This window comes from Hydra vulgaris, chromosome 08 (genome assembly GCF_038396675.1).
Source record: "Hydra vulgaris chromosome 08, alternate assembly HydraT2T_AEP".
Lineage (NCBI taxonomy): Eukaryota > Metazoa > Cnidaria > Hydrozoa > Anthoathecata > Hydridae > Hydra > Hydra vulgaris.
In genome coordinates this window covers 24,395,670-24,412,510 of record NC_088927.1, presented here as the reverse complement: position 1 = coordinate 24,412,510, position 16,841 = coordinate 24,395,670, and the positions used below count along the sequence as shown (strand labels likewise).

The 16,841-nt window shown below is 24.0% G+C and overlaps 2 protein-coding genes across 2 annotated transcripts in view; both read right to left on the bottom strand.

Moving 5' to 3' along the window:
• The window catches only part of LOC100206858 (E3 ubiquitin-protein ligase TRAF7), a 42,577-nt gene extending 37,109 nt beyond the window's left edge, over nucleotides 1-5,468 (bottom strand). The window contains exons 1-5 of the mRNA XM_065803286.1: nucleotides 5,250-5,468; nucleotides 5,055-5,100; nucleotides 4,155-4,297; nucleotides 3,152-3,259; nucleotides 2,966-3,067 (exon numbers count right to left, since the gene is read on the bottom strand). Of these exons, the coding sequence (XP_065659358.1) occupies nucleotides 2,966-3,067; nucleotides 3,152-3,259; nucleotides 4,155-4,297; nucleotides 5,055-5,100; nucleotides 5,250-5,318 (468 nt within the window). The 5' untranslated portion in view covers nucleotides 5,319-5,468. The remainder of the gene's footprint in view (nucleotides 1-2,965; nucleotides 3,068-3,151; nucleotides 3,260-4,154; nucleotides 4,298-5,054; nucleotides 5,101-5,249) is intronic.
• Nucleotides 5,469-6,523: 1,055 nt separating this feature from the next.
• Nucleotides 6,524-16,841, bottom strand: part of LOC100207557 (mitochondrial Rho GTPase 1-A) — a 44,221-nt gene continuing 33,903 nt past the window's right edge. Inside the window, exons 15-23 of the mRNA XM_065803284.1 lie at nucleotides 16,141-16,250; nucleotides 15,925-16,022; nucleotides 14,212-14,417; nucleotides 13,985-14,107; nucleotides 10,519-10,581; nucleotides 9,880-9,936; nucleotides 9,683-9,756; nucleotides 7,158-7,270; nucleotides 6,524-6,904 (exon numbers count right to left, since the gene is read on the bottom strand). Coding sequence (XP_065659356.1) covers nucleotides 6,882-6,904; nucleotides 7,158-7,270; nucleotides 9,683-9,756; nucleotides 9,880-9,936; nucleotides 10,519-10,581; nucleotides 13,985-14,107; nucleotides 14,212-14,417; nucleotides 15,925-16,022; nucleotides 16,141-16,250 — 867 coding nt within the window. The 3' untranslated portion in view covers nucleotides 6,524-6,881. The remainder of the gene's footprint in view (nucleotides 6,905-7,157; nucleotides 7,271-9,682; nucleotides 9,757-9,879; nucleotides 9,937-10,518; nucleotides 10,582-13,984; nucleotides 14,108-14,211; nucleotides 14,418-15,924; nucleotides 16,023-16,140; nucleotides 16,251-16,841) is intronic.

Here is a 16,841-nt window from a genome sequence, read left to right as displayed (position 1 = left end):
TGAAAAAAATCTTAATCTTCAAATTTAAGCTTCAATTAAAAAGGATCTTATAAGTTGATTCTATTGTCAGATTTTTCTCCTATATTGTATTATAGTTGTAAAACCAACTATAATACAATATAGGAGAATCTCGTATAATATTGGAAAATCCTCAAAAAGTAAAGTTGCAGGAAACATTGTTGAACTACCTAATTTTGAAATTTATGCAGGTGACACTATCTTATAAGATCATTTAATATCAGCCCCTAAAAAATGCCACATACATTTCTGAAAACACACAAAATCAACTTATAGAGTGTTGTAAGGCTTTTGAGGAAATTCTTATTTCTGAAACTAATAAAAGCAAGTATTTTTCAATTTTATTTGATAAAACATCTGATAGTGCCAATCATAAACAGATGTCTATTATTATTAGGTATATAGATGGTAACTATAACACTCATGAAAATTTTTCAATGTTTGTTGACTGTTCTTAATTATTTAAATGTGCCTTTGTCCAAAATTAAGAGAATGTTTAAATAATTATCTTTCGGTTGGTCAAGCCAAACTAATCAGTGTCTGTTGTACGTGTTGGGTTCAAAAACAAAAAAGTCTGGGCATTTTTTTTAGTAAAAGTCTCTTTATAGTTGATGACTGAATTTTCTTTCAATTTAACATTAGTTTTAACAAAATATTGATGGATTGATTTTTTGAGATTTCGCCAAGATAATATGGTATATCTCAAATTTCAGTCTTGAAATTGACAATTGAAAAAAAACAAGCTTCAAGAAATTAAATTTGGTATTGATTTATATCACTATAACTGGTTTAATATTGCTTTTGAATTAAACATGGCTTTAAATGTAAAAGAATCTTAGAAAATGTGGAAAGCAAACAAATCATGATAATCATTCGTCATCTTTGGTATCTGATTATTTGAAGCTTTTTATCACTTTACTTCTACTGAACCATCTTATTAATGATCTTATTAATTATATAAGATTAAGAAAGCTGTTGGTTGGAAAAATTTTGGTTTGTATGGGCGTTTGCAGTTCCAACCTAACTAAGCTAACTAAGAATCTACTTTCAGGAATATCTGGATGTCTATCATTCTTATCTTCACACCAAACCTCTATTCATACAGAGTTGGATTTATGGGAGCCTTTTTGGAAAAATCAATCAAAACCCTCACCTAGTATTTCTTAAACAAAAGTTATTACAATGACTGGTTTCCCCAGCCTTTTTTTTTAACGATTCAATTCTAAGTACAATACCTAGACATTAAAAACTTATTCAAGAAGTAGAATGTCAGAAAAGTGATTGAATGACCTTGGTTGAACGACCTTGGTTTAATGTCAATTTATACAGAAATTGTTTCAAATGTAGGCAGAGTTATCAGTATATTTTCAGCTTTTGGAAAGTGACATTTTAAACATTTTTATAATTTTCTCTTAGAGCATCTTATTGTTTATTTGTTTTAAATGTTTAATAAATAAATTTATTTTTTATTTTGTGTACATTTCATGATCCTTGACTTTTTAAATGCTAAATGTTCTAAAAAGTGCTCTAAACTGAATACAAAGTAAACCATTAGATAAAAAATTTAAATGTGTGTGTAAATTTTGTTACACACAAATGAAGAGCTAATCTTAGGGAGCATTACAACTTACATATGGGGTGCAATGTTCAATGACTTACCTTCTAGTTAAATATGTATTTTTTTAATAAATTTTTTAACTTTGTAAACACTTTTAACAGCGAACATTTTTAGCGCCAAAAGAATTTTTACATAACAACTCAAATTTACTAGTAAAATAAAAAAGTACTGGTTTCTATAAGCTTTAAAATAACTATTACATTAAAATCTTTATTAAATAAGTTTAAAAAGGGTTTTAAAAGCTAAAATACTTTTTTGAAATTTATAATACAAAACCATAATACAATCATACAATCATACAAAACCATCATACAAAAAATAAAAAAATACTAAACTATAAATTTAAATTAATAACTAATTGCAACCTTTTAATATAAATGATAAAAACCAGGCTACTTAATTCAAAAAAATGGCGTCTTAATGGCTACTTAATTCAAAAAAATGGCGTCTTTTAAAAAAAGAATTAACTCAAAAAAAATGACATATTTTATTAACGTAGCCACGTGTTCAACTTCAATTTTGTTTTGTATAAAAAATAAAAAGTTCAAAAAATAAAGTTTACATACAATACTGAGTTTATTAATAACTTTGGAACAACTAAAATGATTAGAAAATAAATGCACACAAAATATATGTTGGACAAAACGACCGATAGATGTCATTTTTTACCGGACAAGTACCAGACAATGTCCGATGTCCGGCACTTATTTCGAGCCCTGTATATACATACATACATATACATATACATATACATATATATATATATATATATATAACTAAATATATATATATATATATATATATATATATATATATATATATATATATATATATATATATATAACTAAATATATATATATATATATACACACACACACACATATACTCTTGCTTTGTTGTTTTAAATTTTTACCATAAAATGTAAATTTAAGTTTTAAAAAAAAAATTAATTTAGAAAACCAAAAAAAGTTGATACCTAAAACGATGTAGCAGCACTTCTCGCATGTCTTACCTATTTGTCAGTCAATGCAGTAACATTCCTTGCATGTTCTAACTATTTGTCAGCCGATGTAGCAGCGCACTTTGCATGCTCTACCTATTTGTCAGTCAATGTATGTAAACAGTAAAAAATAAAAACAAAAACATGCTGAATGTTTTTAAAAACATTAAGAATGTTTTTGTTTCAGTCTACTACCTTGAGTTTTTGTATTTTTTCTAAAGAAAAGATAAAATCCAATTTGTTTCCTCAATTAAATTTAATGGTTTTTATATAAAATGGACTTGATTCTGTCTTAAGAATAGTGTACACTTGAATATATTAGTTTTTACCCCACAGCTTGTTATGACAGGATCTTTAAATACTTTTATGCACAATCGACATAATAACTTCTCTGAAACACTGCTGCAAAACAATGTTGCACTTTCAGAAATCTAAAATATTTAAAAAAAAAAAAGCATTCAAAAACAGTTTGATACTTATGATACCATGCTTTTTTTTTTTTTTTAGAAAAAAACCTCTAAATCTGATGCTTGAACATTTAGATTAGATCCTGAGAATAAATTAGTTGTATGCATCCCTCCATCAGACTTTGAACGCTTGTGCAGTTGGGATGTAAACTTTTCCTAAAACAAAAATAGCATTTAGAACAAAATTAATAAAAATTGTATGCATTTCACAGCTTACAAAAAATTTTTAGATTACTCAGGCAACATTTTCACTAACTACCTGAAAAGAAAATTTGATGTGCACCATATAAAGCATCAAATAAAAGACAGTCGTGGCTACAATAACTAACATTGGGTGGTATAAACAACACACAAAATTCTTAGTGGTAAATACCACACATAATTCTATTTATTTTCATGATTAAAAAAATGTATACATTTTATTATGTAACTATTTAAATATTAGGATATGTTTTTTTATTAGAAGTAAAAATACTTATGACATGTTCACAAATATTATTTTTTTAAATTTAGAATCAAGAAGGGGGTACTTGAGTCAAGAAGGCAAACTTTTTTTGTTAATACTTTTAATTTATTTTATTTGCAACTTTAAGCAAAAACTTTAAAACACAAACCTTGTGCACAAGCTGCTGCACAGAAATACATATTGAGTGCAGCATTTTAAGAAGTTTTTATGGATTTAAACCTTAATTCACTTGATTTTTTAGCATTCTTGCACTAGTCAACTACTGAATTATATATCATGAATATATATCACAGATAGTTCTTATGACATAAACTATGTTTATAAACATAAGTTATGTTCACAAAAATATTTGTTTTTAATTGCATATAGATATTTTTATAAATTATATAAATAAGTTAAAAATGCATCTATATTTGTTATCAAAAATAGTTCATGAACTGCACAAACTCTGTTCTAGTAAGACATCATCAATGACATTTTTTGCAGCCCTAGATCAGCAGGTGAAGATATAAATGTATAATACTTTGTAAAAAAATGCTTAGCTGAAATTCATTCTGAAACTAAACAAAAAATATTATAACTGACCATGTTGCTATGTTGACGAGATAGCCTAGTACTAACAGATGTACTTCTGGGAGAAGAATCATTGTTTGGCGAAAAACTCATTCGTGTATTAACATCATCTGAACGTTGATAGTGTGATCTACTTGTAAAGTGTTTTTGGCCACCTTAAACAAATTATAAATTAATGATTAATAAAAATATATTAGTAATTAAAAAAAAATTGAACAATTATATTGTAGCTATATTGTATTATAGCTATTCTAATTATGCCTAATCACCAAAAAAACTTTATGCAATAACTTACAAACAAAACATTTTAAATGTCATGCAACAGTTTTGACAATAGTGATATATATGCTCATATATACTCAATATGAACATCATAAAATTATGGTTAAAATAATACAATAGTACTATTTTTAGCAAACTATTAATTTTATAGGAACAATTTTAGGATAAAAAAATTATTTAACTTAAATATATTAAAAATACCACTCTATGTATGTAAACCTTTATGAATATAACACAAAGTCCTCAAAATTTAGAAACCAAATAAAATTAAGTAAAGAAACATATTATTATATCATAACATAAAACTTGTGAGCACAAAAATATGTGATATGATAAAAGCATATTCTTGCTGTGGTATGGTTACAACACATGATTCAAAATAAAACTTTGTTTTTTGTAATATAGCTTATAAATAATATTTTGTAAAATGTATTGTTATCAACAACTAATAAATATGTACCAACTTGTACATGGACAATTAGTAGATGATTCCAACTACATTTTTTTAGGTTTTTTATTTTTACAGCAATCTTGTTGTATGAAAATTTCGAATACTTATCACATGTTTTTTATCAGAATTAAGTACATCAAAAGATTTTTCAAAAATAATTAAAAAAATATATTATTTACCACCAGTTGAAGTGCTACCACCAACATAAGTTGAATCATAGTTTATCTAGAAATATTTATTTCTAAAATTGATACTGCATTATAATATATAACTAAATATAAACAATAAACAAAGGAAAACTATGATCATCAAAAATAAAAACAATACAAAAAGTAATAAAAACTTTACAGTTTATAAATTTTAATACTACATACTAAAAATTCATCTTTGTTTTTATCTTCGTGAGAGGTTCCATAAAACTTAAACTGTTCTGACTCATTCATCTTTTGTTCTCCAAAATGCAGTTTTCACTATCTCTTAAATAAGCTTTTTGAAATTTTTTGTTAGACATCAAAACCTTACTTTGATTTTAGACTTATTACTACAATCATCCCCAAATGTTACAGAGCGTATACTGTGAATATCATGCTGCTAAAAATAATATTTTTTATAAATATAGAATGCATGCATTTGCATGCATGTCTCTCTATGTACATATGTGTGTGTGTAAAAATTAAAATTAAAATAATTATTTTTTACCTAATAATTTTTATAACAATTATAAAAATTATATATAATACAAGTCTTCTCAGGAGACGCTTGCAATCACACGCCTTATATGACCACACATATAATATTTTATTTTAGACAACTTGGCCACAACTAAAATGCAAGTTTTAAGTTAGCGCACTTAAAAAATGCCCTGAATAAACAAATGTAAACTTAAACTAAAATGACTTAAAATAACATAAAATTAAACTGGAAAAAGAAATAAAAACTAAAAAAAAAAAAAATACAAAACTAAACTAAAAAAACTAAAATTTTACCAAATGATAAAATGAATAAAAAATAAAAATTAAGTACTTAGAAACTTAATTTTTTAAAAATTTGAAACTTTAATATTTTCTAATGTCTTCAAAGCAAATAGAACATTAAAAAAAAATTATCCATTAGTAGAATTTGAAACCTCATCCAATGCCTTTATAAGTCGTGCCTCATAAATGAAACAATTAATTAACCTAATTGCTACTTTAACATAGTGATAAAGGAAAAATTATTAGCTTTAAACTATTAATTAAAACACTTTTAAATCAAATTAAGTTTCAACTGTTATTGAGACGCTTTTAAATTAAAAAATATATTAGTTTTACGCTTTTATTTCTCTGGTTTGCTTTATTTATTTTATCATTTGTCAAGTTCATTTCTCTTTTCAGTTTATGATTTGTTTATTTTTAATTTTCTCTTTAAATTTGTTTTTATCAGCACATTTTTTAAAAATATGCAAATTATCAATATATGCAAAAAACCATAGCCAAGTTGTCAAACAAAAAAATTGTATGCGTGGTCATAAAAGGCGTGTGACCACACGTGTCACCTGAGAAGACTTGATATAAAAATATAAAGAAATTTATAACCTGGTAAAACTATATTTTGATTAAAAATGAGTTCAATTTTAACAACTATAACAATCAAGTACATCAATAAACAATGAAGAAAGAACTTAAACTTTTTTCCAAGCAACAACAAAAATATACATGTATATAAAGTTGAAAATGATAAGAAGAATATTTACAAAATTACTTTTCATACTTTTTAGCAATTCAAAGAAAAAACTTATGAAAACTTTAAAAATAAAACTATCAAAAAAAGTTCTTCGAATATCTTTATGAATATCCTTCAAACGACTGCTTTGAATCAAACACATTTGGTTGGTATAAAATGAGTTTAGAGTATATTTAATTCTAAAACTGAAATGATATCCAAGTTGAAAAGCAATCCATTAATTGCAGGGTTTCCAACTCTGCTAAGCAGATTTTTTTTAAATAACTGAAACTGACTAACTGTATTTATCCATTGCTTAGGTTGTGTCCTATTAAAAAAATATTATAAACCATATTTAATTTATTATAAATAGAATAAAATAGAAATACCAAAGCATAAAACAAATAATTAAAATATAATAAGATAATAGAATTGAGCAACCAAGATAAATATAACATATATTATATAAATATAAATGTATATTATATTTATTAAAAATAAATGAATATTATAAATGTATATTAATAAAAATAAAATTTTAATTTTACTAAAAAAAAATGCAAATTGTTTCAAAAAATAACCTTTTCTAATGTGTCTAAATGCTATAAAACCAACACCTGCCATCATCAAAAATGAAATGCCAAGTGTAAAGATTATTTTTTTTAAAGATTTTTCAGTGTTTGAAGGGCCACCCCTAAAATAAACACCTTATATAAAAGCAAAGGTAATCTAAGAGTAAATTAGTATACTCTAATAAAATTATGTGATTAATAATGTATGTATATATGTGTATATACATATATATATATATATATATATATATATATATATATATATATATATATATATACATATATATATATATATATACATACATATATATATACATACATATATATATACATACATATATATATACATAAAAATATATATACATACATATATACATATACATATATATATATATATATATATATATATATATATATATATATATATATATATATATATATATATATATATATATATATATATATATATATATATATTTATATTTTATTACTGCAGATTATTTGTATAGAAACTAAATACATTTTTTAAACCCAATTAAAGGTGACAAGAAATTATTTGAAACATGTATTGTTTTATTTTTTAAAAGTACAATTTTATTAATAAGTAGAAAAAATTTGTCATATTTCTTAATTTTTTTGATCTATCTTGTACTGAAAAGAAATTTTGGAAATTTCTTTTCAGCACAAGGAAAAGGAATCTTAAGGAAAAAGAAAATCAAAATGAAATAAACTAGAAAAACATTAAAATTGAAATTAAAACTATTTTTCTTAAATTACAAGCGTTTTACCTAAAATGGTATTTTACTTAAAAATGTAAAATAATTTTATCTTAAGAATATCTTAAGAAATTAACTTTTTATTTAAACTAGTCTATAAACAATTTTTAAATAAAGCTTTTAAAAAAGGTTTTCCATTTGCATTGTACATTGTTTTAAAACGATTACAGAAGAATGCAAGAAAATAAATTGCTATCTACTTGTAAAAAAGATGAAAATAAAAAAATAAAAAATCTAAAATAAAATTAAAAAATTTCAATTAATACTCCTATGGTTGGTTCCAGTAGTCTGAAAATAGTAATCACCTTTATATCTGTTTTTAGATTATGGTTTGCTTTTTTATTCAAGATGAGAAAAATGGTCAGAACTTGTATTTTAACATTCATCTGTATTTTAACAAATTTTTCCTTTATTTATAACTCATAAACAATAATGATTACAATTCATCTAAGCTGCACCATTAGGTCTCATACCACTTTTAGCTAATCATAATTTGTGATTTTTGTCATAAGCCACAAAATAGCATAAATAAAAGAGTCAAATCATGAATAAGATTTTAAACCAATGCTATAAATTTATCTCAGGTATAACAAAATTTCTTCTATACTCATTTTTTTGTTTATTTTAAAATATATTTCTAAAAAAGACTAAAAAAAAAAACTCCAGAAATGTTGAGAAGCAACTATTGAACTCAGAAGTACAACAGTTGCTAGGTAGTAGAAGTTTGTGATGCAATAGCAATCTTTTCCAATTCTAAAAGGATTGGAAAAGGTTGATTTGCATCACATACTTCATTGAATAAAAAAGCGATTTGCATCCGATTTTTTTTTTTGTGTGTGTGAAAAGCTAAAAATATTATCTTTGCATATTTTGCATATATCTAATAATTAAGTTTTATTTTTTGACTTTCTAATGATAAATTCATTTTTGTCTCTCTTTATTTTGATTTTAACTATATTTTGCAAAATTTTATAATTACCCAACATTTTATTATGCAACATTTTATTACGCAACACTTTTCAATACAAAGTTACTACTTTTATAAATTACTAGTTTTATTACTTTTATTTATTTATTTTTTTTACATTTTTTGCCATTTTGTATTATTTTTTTTTTTTTATATATTTTTATATATTTTATATACTTTTACATTTTGTTGATTTTAAATATTTTCTATTTTTCTTGAAATGTTTTCTTTTAAAAAAATCACATTCATATTCTTTCAATTTTCTGAAGTTTTTCTTGTCTTTAAATAATTTTTAACTATTTATATTATTGATATCAAAAAATATATTTTAAATATATCTTGTAAAATTTAGTTAAATATTTGTGAATATATAAAAATTATGAATTTAAAATTAGAATACATTAATAACAAATCAAAAAAACTTGTCCGAATTGCACACACAAAAAAAAACTCTCCCCTGTACCAGCCTAAATCTATATAACCTAATTTCAAACAGTAGGATTAACAATTGCTGTCATTTGTGTCAATTGTGTAAAAAAAACTAACCATATTCTAAAAGTGAATACAAAAAGGTGTTAAAATATGTTATAATATTTTTAAAATATTTTTTTAAAACTTTGCCCTCCACTATATGTATACAAACCAAACCTTTTTTTCTATTTTCTGTAATCATATATCAAAAGGAACTAGAAAAATCATTATGGTTGCATTAGATGCATTTATTGTTGCACAAACTTTGCATACAAACCTTAATTTAAACTTTGATGAATAAAAAAGAAAACAATGCTTACAATTGTGCAGATATAGTAGCAACTTTAGAAAATAACGTTTTATGATTTTTGGATGAATCATTTGAACTGAAGAACTAAAAAATATAAGATCAAAACAATTTTTTTAATATTTGTTTTGTATTCGTAAGAGTTAGTTATGGGTGATCTCATTATTCATTACAATACTTTTTTCTATAGAAAACTGCCTAAACAAAAACCTGAAGCTCATATGATGAATTATTAGCAGCATATTCACTGGGAGCTACTTCGAAATTCTAAAAAATAATTTTTAAAAATAAAAAAACTAAGAAAATTAAAAAAACACACACATTAAAACATCAAAAAACAAATTAGAATATTGATGATGATGATGACGATGATGATGATGATGATGATGATGATGATGATGATGATGATGATGATGATGATGATGATGATGATGATGATGATGATGATGTATGAACATAATTACCTACTAAGAGATACTTGCACTATACTGAAAAAAACAACAAGAAAAAAGAACAAAAAAAACACAATAAAAGAAGAAAGTAAAAAATTTCATTTCAAATATTTTAAGTAATATGGTTATATTATAAATTGTATATTATAATTAATTGTATATTATAAATATTTTAATTGTATATTATAATATTTTAAGTAATTATATTATAAATTGTATATTATAATTAATTGTATATTATAAATGGTTATATTATAAAAATGAAGATCAAAACAAAATTAAATAAAATCAAAATGAGAAAATAAAACTTTTGATAATTTATAATTTATAATCTTTAAAAGAATTTGGAAACAAATTTAATAAAATCAAATATTTTAATGAGGAGCTAAATAATTACCTGTTTAGCTTTAGAAAGATCAGATTTTGTACCAACAAATATACAACCTTTAGCACCAACACTCTACAGAAAATAATAAAACTTTTCTCATAGCAACAAAATTAAAATTTTTTCAAAATTGTGTTGATGAGACTGATAGTTATCAACACTCTTATTAGTGCAATATAAAAAGTCTGTTGATATTCCTCGTCTTACTTCAAGAACAAACTTTTTTTTTAACTTATTTTTAATTAAGATATTATAACCTACAAATTAAGTTATAACCTACAAACTAAGTTTTTATAACCTACAAACTAAGTTGTTATAACCTTCTCTCGATCCTTTTAATCCAAAACACAAGCTTTAACAAACAATGCCGCTGCGCTGAGAAACTAGTTAATTGTGGTACTATCAGGACATGAGTACTGCAACAATATACAGTAGTAAAAGTACTAAAACAGAATCATGGTCTACTGTAATTACACAACCCGATTTGTTGAATCATCTGTAAAAATTATTAGGTCAGTTTTTTCATGACGAATGTTTAGAAGCTTTAGTTTTTGGATATGATTATGTTTGTGATATGTTTTATTCATGTTTTATTAAATTGTTTGAATAATATTTGAATTATCTTGGTGTACTTACAATATGCAACACAAAATTTTTCATTAACTGGTTACCTGGTTACCTTCAGTTTATTCCAACAGCATACAGAGTACTGGAATAGAGTTTCACCCAGCTATATATCAACATGCAGCTAAGAATAACCTTACATATTTTATAGATAGTTGCTATTTTAAACCCTTTAATAAAAATGTAGTTTCTTTTGGTAAATAATTATTATAATTATTATTAAAAACATTTATAATAATACAAGATCAATATTAGATTCCCTACTCATTGTGATTGTCACGTGTCAATATTTGATATCTCATTGTGATTGTCACATGTCTAGTAAAAAATCACCTCTGTTAAAATAAATCATAAAAGTTTGCAATGTTTATTAAACTGCAATGTTTGGTTAGAACCAGAGAAATGATATCTAGAATACTAAAAAGATTATAAATAAATCAGACAGAGATTGGCTTAGGCATAGAAACCCACCATAAGCATAGTCCAAAAGATGGAGCTATGCTATAACCTGGAAGTGAGAACAAATATATAGTTATTTTCAAGCAAATTATTATTAAGAGATGCGGTTGCACATAATTTTGTGATTAGGGCATGAAAAATTTGTTTGAATAAAGTAAAATATTAACATAGACCAAAATTTCAGTGCAATCTGCAATTTCTTTATAAAATGTGGGTTTGCAATCTTCTTTTAAAGCAGCATTGCCAAGCTGATTAAATTTCTGATTTGAATGAACTGTGATAAATATTTTATAACTTAAAAAACAATAACAAAAATTGTGATCTGTTATTTCTTTTAGGAAAATAACTTAATTTTGCACCCTAGTTGTTTCATCAAGCCCTGGGGTCAAATACATAAAATATTACCCTGGGGTCAAACACATCAAGTATTGCCCTGAGGTCAAATACATTTGATTAAATACCAATACATTAATTCTTGATTCTCCAGTACAAATACAAATGGAAATATATGTAATCGGTATTTTCCAAGTAAAAATGCAAATACAAATATTTGTATTTTAGGTAAAAAAAGAAATACAAACATTTTTTATGACATTACTGATAAAATAGTATACTTAATAGAAGAATGAAAACAAGTCTTTTAACAAATATCACTTAAAAAAAATTTTTAACCATTTTAACATTAAAAATTAAAAAAGATTATTTGACATAATCAAACAACACGCCTTAGTGGCCGAAGTGGTTAGGTTGCAGCATTCTTAAGTGATTTAAAAAAACAACAATAAAAAAAACAACCAAATCTCTGGGTTTTCCTCAAAAAAACATTAACCTAGTTTATAGAACTAAAAATATATTTTAATCAAATACAATACAAAAACAAATTTGACAATATCATCACCAAATACAAGTACATATTTGGCTCCAACCCTGATGATTTGACCCTGGTATTGCCAATTCAAAGTTTACATCTTTGTTGTTTTTAGAATTAATTTTACTAGCTTTTTCAAGTTTTCATTTAATATTTTTAGTTTATATTTGATATTTTTTATAAAAATACAAAAATAAATCCTGTCTAATGTAACCAGCTAAATCTTCAACCTTGTTTCTGAACCAATTAAATGGAAAAGAATAAAAAATATATACTTTTTTGCATTCAACTTACATTTTTTAAATAGATTATATCAAATAACAAGTCATTGTGTCATTACAAACTGGATGAAAAATAAATAGTTTTCCATATCAAGTATATGTTTTATAAAATTCTGAAAATGCATTAACTTTGGTAAAAAGATTGTCTGTAACAACAGCTCTTACTTTAAAAGCAGATTGGTGCAATGAAGTAATATACTTGTCAATTTCAAGGATAAAATGGAACTTTTATCCTTGAAATTGACAAATGTGTTAACTACTGAAATATCATTATACAAAATTTGACAATACAATAATCTTTACAGCAAACTACAGTAAACATGATAGAATGTCTGTGTGTTCACAGAAAAGTAGATAAATAAATTGTTGAGATATTACAAGTGAATAAGAAACTTATTAGCTGACTGACCCAAAGCCCTTTTAGGTCCACATCAGGTCAGCACAAAATTTTGAAGCATAGTTTGACAAATCAAAAAACATGGGAACATTGAGCGTAAAATTTACAGAAAAACAAACACAAAGATTGCTGACTTATAAATCTCAACATTTGCTTAAAAATTTTAAAAACAAACTCAAGTTTTGCTGATTTTATTTTAATCATTTTATTTTTAATAAAACGTTGGTTTTTTTGTTTTTATCTTGATTGTTTTGTTTACAATTCAAATGAACAGTGGAATTTAAAAGGAATTTTCGTTTTATCATTTCATTTTAATTGTTTTTTTATTAATTTTATAATTTTATTTAATTTTATTAATTAATTTTAATTTTTTAATTGTTTAGTTAAGAATTTATAAAAAAAAACGTTTATTTTTCAATTTTAATTGTAATTTTTTTTATTTAGAATTCAAATAAAAATTTTTTTTTTGCTTTTTATTTTTAATTACTTTATTGTGAAAAATGAAAAAACATTCCTTTTTTTGTTTTTATTTTAATTGTTTTGGTTACTATTTGTTGTGGCTATATATATACATGCATACATTTGTATGTATGTATATATAGCCACACATACAATCAATATTACTGTTTATTGCTTCTATTTTAGTATTTGCACAAATTTAATATTATCCCAGTTCTCTAATACTTACAATTTTGTGTTTTTTTGTGTGATTGGTCAACAATGCACAATTATTATTTTGATATCTATGATCAAAACATTTTTTAAACAATTGAATATTATAATACTTTTTTGAATATTTTAAAAGTTGTTTAGTTAAAATATTATTTATTAATGATTATCAAGTTTTACCTTATGAAGTTTAGCAATTGTTGAAAATGATTGAGACTCTGAAACATCAAACAGAAAACAAACACTATCTTGCTTGCCAGACAAAATTTTTTCTGCAGCATTTTCCAGATCCACTTCTTCTAACTGCAAAAAATTATCATTTAATATAGCATTTTTGAAACTGATACAAACTTTTATAATCAAAAATAAAGAAACTTTTAAATATCTTAGGATTTTTGTGTACTTACAATCATGTGCACTTCTTGCTTGTTAATTTGCACGGAGTTACATGCAAACTTTGAAAATTCAATTTCTTTTGAATTTGCTTTTGTGTTATTTAAAAAACTTTGAAGGAAAGCTGTTTTTCCGCAATTCTTTGCACCAACAACATAAACAAGGAAAACGGTTCGTGTAGTTTTCCGCTTTTGAATATCAATATCCTTGGGCCTAGTAACTAAATAACAATAAATTATTACAAACTTGTAATGGGTCAAAAATATTTATTTTATTTCAAGTTATTGTGACATCATTTAATCATCTGCAGTAGTAAATATATACTGCCCTCTGAACTAGGATTGCCATTCTGCAATGACAACCTAACTGCTAATCACTAAGTGATCAAGCTCTGCAATTTTTTCTTAACCTCCTTTCTAAGTTTTTGCTGGGCAATTATTTATTATAGTTATTATTTCTATAATCCAAATTTAAATATTTTTACAGTAGAAGAGATGTGTGCAATTGGTCACCATCCTATCAATATATAAAGTTACACAATGATCAAAAATTTTAAAATTGTTATTTGATTTAACCATCAAAATAACAATTTTAAAATAATTAAGAATTGACAAACATAGGGTGACGTGCTTTATGGATGACCCCCCTAAACTACATTTACAGATGATTGTTTTACTAAAGCAAAAACAAAAGAGATATCAACTGATTTTTTTATATCAGGCAAATAAATCTTTTTTTTAATGTCTAAATAAAAATATTTATATAATTCTTATTTTTATTTATTTATGTTTATTTATGTCAATTAAAATAAAAATACATAAACAAATAAAAAAGCAATAATATATATAATTTTAATCAACATTCAAAACAATAATTTTTTTTTTTTAATATAAAAAGTTTCAGTTAGAAAGAAATTATAATTTGTCGACGAAATAATAATTACTTAATGATGTAACTCATTTTGTTAACGAAAAAGTGCCAGAACTTTAGTAAATCATGTAGTTTTAACTTACGTTACATAAATTTAAAATAAAAATGTGTTTTAACTAAGCATCGTTATTCAAAACTTTAAATGCAAAAACATAACATTTAATATTCTTTTGCATATATTATTGAAAAACTTAAATTTTTTTAACTAAATTTAAGAAAAAACAAAACTTTATCATGTTTTAGTTAACTTACGTTACATGAAAATTGCAAAAGTTCTTTCGTTTTTTTCTTAAAATATATATATTTTATAAAGTATAAAATCTGACCGACAACAATTTGAACATGTCAGCTCCATTTTCACGCTGATATAATTCCGATTATGCAAATAAACTCATGGTTAGAATAACATTTTACAATGATACCCAACAATGAGAAAAACCGTAACTTCCGGAGGCATAAAAATGACTTAAATAAATTAATTTTACTATTAAAGATATATTTTAAATAAACATTCATATGTCTACATTAATATTCATTTGCTAAAAGTTGACAAAAAAGAGAATTTTTTACTTTTTTACTCTTAACAAATGAAATTAATTTGTACTATGATTAAATCATGTTACTTAAATGATTATTCTTTATCAGTAAAAAAAAATATCAGATAAAACACCACAAAACCTAATGGGTTCTCTGGTCCACAACGGTAACAAAAAAGTAAATAAAATATTCAAACATCATTATATTATATCGTCACATCTCATAACATTCTAATATAACGTATTATTTAAATTTCTTACTTCGTAATCCTGTAAGCTGATTTTCCATATCTCCTTGTATATAGCCATAATACCCAAACAGTTTAAGAGTGCGAGAATAGTCTATATATGTCCATAAACTGAAAAACAATAATTAAAATAAGCATCCCTAGATTAAAAATATGAAAAAATAGTAATGCTGGCTTAACTCAAGTTGTAAATACCCGCAAAAAATGATGGTATGGTTCCTCCACTTACATCCATTGTGCTACAAATCCTTCAGCAGTCATCCAGCCTTTATCATTCTGACAAGTAGCTGTTAAATCAATATCTTTCCAAGGTTTTTCATCACAAAGACTAAGCATGTCCTATTTTAAAAAAAAAAAAGAATATTTTTATTTTAAATTATCATATTTATATTTAAAAAAAAAAGTGAATATGAAGTAAAGTTTAAGAACTTTGAAAATATATATCTAAGCATTATCTTTAAACAAAAAAAAAATGTTGAATACAAATAGTTAGTGAAACTTTCCAATGATCCAACTAATAAGATATATAAACTTAAACATAACATCAAAGAGTCTCCAAAATCAAAATCGATTTTAAATTTCAAAATCAATTTTGATCAGATATCAATTATGGACTTCAAGACTTTATCAGTTTATTAGTCAATTTTAAATGTATTTTATATATGAGTATGAAAAGTATATATATGAATATGAAAGATATGAAGATCATTTTAAATGTATTTATGAAGGTATCTTCATATATTCAAAATGCATGTAAAAACCAATTTGTATACTGCATTATTTCAAAAATTTAGAATAACTGATATAAAACCCATAGTACCCAACAAGCCTGAAAAAAGTTGTCCCTGATTTGATTAACTTAAAAAACTTAAAATACACAAACCACAATATGTTATAGGTTAATATAGTTCAAATGTATTCCTCCACATT